This window comes from Sinohyriopsis cumingii, chromosome 1, assembly GCF_028554795.1.
Source record: "Sinohyriopsis cumingii isolate HCF-2022 chromosome 1, ASM2855479v2, whole genome shotgun sequence".
Classification (NCBI taxonomy): Eukaryota; Metazoa; Mollusca; class Bivalvia; order Unionida; family Unionidae; genus Sinohyriopsis; species Sinohyriopsis cumingii.
In genome coordinates this window covers 108,662,688-108,670,262 of record NC_142961.1, presented here as the reverse complement: position 1 = coordinate 108,670,262, position 7,575 = coordinate 108,662,688, and the positions used below count along the sequence as shown (strand labels likewise).

General features: G+C 34.1%; 1 protein-coding gene across 1 annotated transcript; it reads left to right on the top strand.

Moving 5' to 3' along the window:
- Window positions 1-4,363: 4,363 nt before the first annotated feature.
- On the top strand, window positions 4,364-6,698 carry LOC149807565 (protein yellow-like). The gene has a single exon (XM_089942504.1). The coding sequence runs from the start codon at window positions 4,504-4,506 to the stop codon at window positions 5,761-5,763; it is 1,260 nt and encodes a 419-aa protein (XP_089798630.1). The 5' UTR covers window positions 4,364-4,503; the 3' UTR covers window positions 5,764-6,698.
- The last annotated feature ends 877 nt before the right edge of the window (window positions 6,699-7,575 follow it).

Below are 7,575 nucleotides of genomic sequence, written 5' to 3'. Positions count from 1 at the left end.
TCCAAAACTCTGTTGAACAGTTCTATGAAATTTAGAACGTATAAGATACTCGATTATTTTTCGGCTACTTCTTTTTTGCTATTATTTATGAAAGGAAGTCCATTACTTCCTGTATGCATACGGAGGCATGTAATTACACAAATGCATATAGCTGTATTTATACGTATTGCATTACTAAATACACAGACGTGGAGACTTATTACATGGCGTCACTGAATGGACAGACGGGGATTTATTACACTGATGACGTAACTTTTGCTTAATACTTTTTGTTCTTAAGGATATCGGATTGTAGTAATATTAGAACTTTAAACATGTTTTATAAGTCTGACCCACTGTGTGTTTAAGTATATTTCTTGATTATGGTGCTTTGGAATGTAAACGCTATTGTAAAATGCGTTGTTGTGATTTTTACGTTCACCTAATCCAAATATAATGCAGGTTGTATGTGCTTGAGTGCTGTCTGTTTACAAATTGTCAATAAATATACGATCGCAACAATTTTCGATACAATAAAACCGATGTAATCAAAGTACTGAATTAAAAATAAAGTCTCTAAAATTTAATTGATTTTAACTTAGCTGGTGTTCTATCTTAGACTTTATTAAAAAGGTGTCAGCTGCTGTGTATATTAAACAAGTAAAATAATACACACACATACACATGTAAGGAATAAAATGACGAATTTACTGACGTTGTCATGAAAAAACATGTCTTGACCACTGCTTCCTCAAACCCAGCTACTGTTACGCAATTTTCCGATTTATCGTATTTTACATAGCCTTTATATGTAATTTCAAGCATTACTCGTAATGTTCCACTAGATGTCACTATTCAACGTCTTTGATTAGAAGCTTTAAAAAGTTACGCAGCATACATATATATTATTATGTATGAACGTTTGTCTGCGTTTGAAAGGTACCCATTGCGTTTCGGCTCTTGATCCTTGATTTCGGTGTACTCAGCATATCAAAATATTTCCGTTTAAGGCCAGGACAAAAATAAAAAAGAAGTATGCATACAGTGTCCCTTTCTCGGTACAGCTCATCGGTATTGTGCGGTCACTCATATAACACGGGTATGGCCAAGGATTTTGGTTTAGGTATGAGAGTAGGTTTATATATATATATATAGGGCGACCGCGCTTAAAACAGTACATTTATGTCTCCCCTGAAGAGAGTTTCAGCGAGGGACCACTGTACCACTGGTACACACTTGAAACTGCAACTGGTCTTTAATTTTAATAACTATTGAAAAAATATGATATTTGATGATTTATTGACTTGAAATTACTTAACTGATTACATAATGGGAAGGTTGATTAAAAATACAATATACCCTTGTCAAAATCACGCGTAAGGGTCGTATCCCGTGCTGACAACGCATCGAAAACGAGGCTAATGTGTGTAAGGTAATTGTCTTACTTCACAAAAATCAAAGGTTCTGGTGATTTTCAAAACCGACCACTAACATTTAGACATTATGTGATTCCCTATTTCAAGCAGGTACTCCTAACGTCGAAAATTGAAGAGACATGCAAGAACTACTCTCTCAAGAACTATATAGAGTTTGACAACGGATATGGCTCTGTGAGCATAGGGAAATTTACTTTCTCAAAAACACGTGTTAACACATTTTTAAAAGAAATGCACTTAGTTCAAAATAAAACCAAGACACAGCTTTAGACCTTTGTAAGACATCAAAACAAACCAAGTAAAGAGGTAAAATGTGTTGAACTATTTTGTTGACTCTTAACATATATATGTCTCCTCTGAGATGTTCGGCCTAGGGATACTATACTAAATTTTATAACAGTGAATCTCCAGATTGTAAAGTGGAATTTCCTAACGGCGATGGTACAGAATGCCTGGCATCAGTCTTACGTAAGGAAAACAGAGACATATTAAAGGTTGTTGAATGTATTAAACTTGAAACGTGAATCGATTTAAGATACTAATTTTTAAAATTGTTTTGTTTCATAAATGTGTTATTTTATTTAAGCTAAAGCCATGCAGTCAATATAAACAAACATATTATATTTTGTATAATTTCAACCATGTAATAACATGGGGCGACAATCAATAAAGTTCTACACTTACACCAAATATGACGATCGCTCTCTCATTCTCCTATCACGCCATCTTTCGACGCTTACGTTTTTCTTTTATAAAAGGCAACAAAATCTCTTCTTTTTCATGCTAATTTATGTTAGTCTACTTCTAAAAAATTGAAAGCATCTCGAATTATTGTAGCATACAACAATGATTTGTTTTACTTAATGGCATTCTCGTGACCTGACGACTATATAGACCAAACGCTGATGAAAGTTTCTTTGATGAGAGAAAAAAATGACGATGATATGTAAATATAGACCTTTGCTGTCAGATAACTGTCATTATATGAACTCTATTGTTCTAAAATTGAACTGTCAATCTGCTTGCTTTGATGAATCTCATCAAACTGACTCGAATTCTTGACCTTGTGGAAGATACCTTGAGTTTAATACGTCGTTGAAAGCTTAACTAGTCGTATTTATTTTAATTCTTCATTAATTACTTAAGTTTTTCTTCTCCGTTTGAATAGGACAGATTATAAATTTGAAATCAGTATTAGTAGATTGTGTAATACAATTTACAGCTGTGAGCGTGGCAATGGAAAAACAAGACAGGAATATGCTGATTATGTCATAGCTTGTATTCTCTCAACCAAGTATGTTAACCGGAGATAATATAACGAGGACAATATATTATGTTTATCCTACTCATAACATTTGGATACATTTAGCTGTGATCGTTTTGATTTGCAATATATACAAATGTGTCGATAATGCATCTATAATTTTCACATTTATGTGAACTTTCTTCTGCTTGGAAAAACACAGTAGAGATTTGGTAGATACTTTAAAAATACCTATAAAAAGAGCACGAAAGTAGAACATGATTTTCATTTTCAAAAGTCCTTAGATTGCAACAGTTAAAAGTCGCTGACATCTTGATGTTTTATCATAACGTTCATAGATCTCTTCTTAGGATATGAAAACTTCCTCGAAATCTACAAAGTGCATTTCTATATTAAGCATCCTGATAATATCCGAAAACTTTTTAACAATTTATTTACTACAAGAGATCTAAATGCTATGATAGTCCAACACTTGTCGTTAGTACTCAGACACGAAGCGTACACTCTAAGCCTCGCTTTCGATTAACGAGATACTGAGACAACCAGCATAACTTTAATTTATCGGTGACTGGAAAATACTCTGTTGCTATGGTCAGGCTTCATGTTAGAGCTCACTTAGCGTATTCATCAAGTAATCTTAAAATCGAATGATTGTTTCTGATAGACGCTCGTAATTCTACGAATTCGTTAAAACTAATACTAATTTCAAGATTGAGCGTTGAGCAAAATATTAAGGTTTAAAAAAAAAACACGGTGATACAACAGAAGAACCATATTTTTCACTGTTATAGATACATCATTTTCAAGTTTCTGTTAAAAAATTACCAGACCTAGTAAATAAGACAGTGTCTAAAATCAACATTTTACAATCAGATTTATGACCGAAAACTTTACCAAAAGAGTAATTTGATTTTTTTAATTATTGAAGTTCTACTGAAGTTTGTCTAATTATTGAAGTTACTGAACTCAGGGGCGAGATTTTATAACATGTGACAAGAATGTATAAAATTAATTCTCAAGACATGCATTAAGCTATTGTCGCTATATGACGTAAGTCAGATCTGAACTAAAATTCTTCTTTTATTATGTTATTCAGGGTAAGTGCAAAAAATTACGAGTCCGGCTTGCCATATCGTCTAACTATTGCAAAAACATTGCCGTTTATCTCCCTGTATCTATATTTTAGTTGTGTGTTATTCTCTAGAATAGCTTGCTGGAGCCATGGCAGCTCAGTGGTTGTCGCACTGGTTAGAATCCTACCATCGGATCACCTCGGTCCAGCTACCGTGTTGTGCCCTTGGGCAAGGAGTTTTATTTCAGTCGCCTCAACAATATGAACCATGCTTGTGTTGTCTGTGCTCTAAAACACCAAACCAAAACCAAAACCAATCTACAGAATTAATGCAGAGACCAGTAATGGATTCTGAGAACGACATTCTAAAATGGGTAGCCAAAACTTCACATATTCCCACGAAGGGACAATGTTAGAACCATTAGTCTTGTAAGTTTAGATTTGCGCCAAATATTGTACACTTTTAATCTTCTCAGATAAGAAACATTTGCAGTCCTTCGATTCATAGCTATGTCACTGATAACAATGAGGCCACTGCAAATTATTTCTCTAAATAAAACTATATTTTACATTACATTTTGAACTTGTACTGAATATTGACCCAATAAAAATTTCAACGAGAGCTTCATTTAAAATCTAGATAACCGGCACCACAGTATGACGTGGCAAGGACATGTGCTAGCACGTTTCTAGTCGTTTCTAATCGAGTTAGTGTGTTACATTTCAGGACAAGAGAAGGTTTAAGCAACAAGATGAAAGGAAAACATGTATCTATTGCTGTTTTACTCTTTCTGTGCATTCAAGGCGTCCGTTTTTTAAAGGTTGGAGATGGTGAAATTGCATACGAATTTTCATACATAGACTATGTATGGAGCAACGAATCCATCAAGCAATCATATATCTCCAACGGCAAGTATATCGTCGAAAATTGCATCATTGCGGGTATTAAAGTCTACAAGAATAACGTATACGTCACAGTTCCCAGATGGCGAATGGGAGTTCCAGCCACTCTGAATCGTGTTGTAATGAAAAGACGAGAGAATGGGTCGCACATTCCCGTTCTGGAGCCGTTTCCTTCATGGGAAATGAACACATTAGGTGATTGCCGAAACCTCCAGTACGTCCAAAGCATGGAGATAGATCCTAACACTGGCTGGATGTGGGTTATTGACCCTGGTCGAATAAATTTATTACCTGTAAATGGGTCATCACCACAAAATCTTTGTCCCGCCAAACTAGTGATTTTTGATATCAATATGAACAGAATTGTACAAAGTTATACATTTCCAAACGAAGTAGTGAATAGGTCTTCTAATTTCATCAATGACATTGTACTTGATTACGTCAACGGTAAAGCCAGCTTTGCCTACATTTCAGATGCTTTCGACGCCAAGATCGTGGTTTATGATCATATCAACAACTCTTCCTACGCATTTCATCATTCCTCCATGGTGGGTGGCACAAATTTTCCTGTTGACGGCATTAATGTGGATGGAATTGCTATTACCTTTGATTTTTCCACTGTGTTTTATTGCGCTCTTTCTAGTCTTGTTTTGTATAAAGTACCCACGTCCACATTAAGAACTTGTGGAAGTTTCGATCACGCTGTCGTGGAGGTTGGCCAGAAACGTGGAATTACAGGCGGAATAGTCGCGGGACAAAGATATCTTTACTACGGACTGTTATTTCAAGATGGCATAGATAGACTTCCAGTGGACGCACCATCAACCGAGAGCAGCTCAAATCTCATCACCAGAAATGGAACATTGGCTTGGGCTGACACTTTAGCATTCGACGGAGAATATTTGTGGATGGCGGCAAATAATTTGAACGAATTTCGAATGGGAAATATGAAGTTTAACGGTTCAGAACCGATAGTTAGAATTTGGAAGGTGTTCGTGGGCGAAAAGGGATATCTAACCGATGCCAGTACCAGAACTTTGGTTAATGGAGCAGGGAAAACTGGAACGTTTCATGCAGTTACCCCAGTACAAGTAGTTCCAATAGGATAATATAGGAAAAAACATTGTGGGCAGAAAATAGTATTTTCTGATATAAAAATCAGCAACATTTTGTAACATTGGAAAATCAGCATGATTTTTAATATTAGAAAATGAATATAAAATATTAGAATATTTTAAAGTCAGAAAATGATTTGCTACTATCTGAAAATGTTCGATTGCCTAATACTAGTATTTGAAAAGCATCCTATTGATAGAAAGGCTTCTCCCATGTCCCATATAAAGATTTCTCCCTTGTTATGTCGCTATATTTTGTGGTTGGCCTCGCCCCTGTGAAAAATAAAAATTGCAACATGAATGAAAAAGTATAAAGTTTTTTTGTAGAGATGGAATCAAACTTACGTAAGTATGGAAAACTGACTCTTTTATTTAGTTGCTACAGCCATGTGCATGCGTATTTCAAAATATAAAACAGACTGCTGAGTTGCCAAAATTCGAAAGTAATTCTCTACTTTGAATAACAGTGAATGCATTACTACTGTTATTTTTTTTACCCTTTAAAATATTTGATGCATACTCGAAGATTCGTTTTGAAAGCCGAGTTGTTTCGATTTTATTGTCTCACGGTTGATCATGTTATATCGATTGACAGTAAGTGGACATAACTTTGTTTTCAGCATGTGCCAAATATCTCTTGATAAAGAAATCAAGTTAAGTTAAAGTCCCAGTCCCCTCATAGGTACAATTATCTGGTGATACTTGTAAACCGATTGCTTATCTTACCGCACAAGATGTTCGTTAATTTTGTCAATAAACTTCGTTATCTCTGACCAATTTTGCCCGTCCTCTTTCACTGAAACAAACATAAAAGTATACTAAGGCTTTAAAAAACAACAGCCCAGTGATCGTACTTGTTGTTGTTGTCATTATTATTATTATTATTATCGTCGCTATTATTAATATTATTATCGTGGTTATTATCATTATTATTATCATGGTTATAATAATAATAATAATAATAATAATAATAATAATAATGATAATAATAATAATGATGATTATTATTATTATTATTATTATTATTATTATTATTATTATTATTTAAAGTGCAGTTTGTACCAAAAGTAGAAAATTATTTTCCTAAACAAACAGATTCAGTTTTTTATTTAAGGCGCAATATTCGCATTTTAGTTTTTAAAATTTATGACCAAATATTTATTTTCCCTTCCATTCTTTTCGGTTATAGTTAAATTTTGGACGAATCCTTTCATATTGATAATAAATTACTTTTTGTGTCGTGTTTGTTTTCAATTTTTATTTCTTTTATTCTTCTTTATAACTAGATCTTTACGCACGAAGAGGATCAAAGTTTACATCATTTCTAAAGAAAATACGAAATTTTGTGGGTTGTTAAACGTGTCACTAGACAGAAAACGTAACTCAGAAGTCCTCACATTTAGTCTCGCTTAAACATCATCGCGATGGACTCGTAGAGATTTATACCTAGGTATAGGTCTGTACAGTCGAGTATTAACAGCATTTTTAATGTTTCGTATCCTTTTTTCAGTCTGAAAAATATGGCAAAATCCCTCATTGATACTTGTAAACATATTTATATTGTGCACACGTGGTACAATGTATTGGTGCAAAAATGGACAATACGTGCCTCTTGTGTTTGCTCTGTGATTTGATGTTACTGTCTGGCAATGTAAAATTTTGTGCAAAAGTGAAAACACGTATCACTTATAGTTATGTGTGGTTGGTTCAAAAATATGAAAATTGTTAATTTTTCTTTCGAATATTTTCACTGATCACATTCACGTTTAAAATATAAGCCCTACTACCTCCCGAATTAAGCCTTCC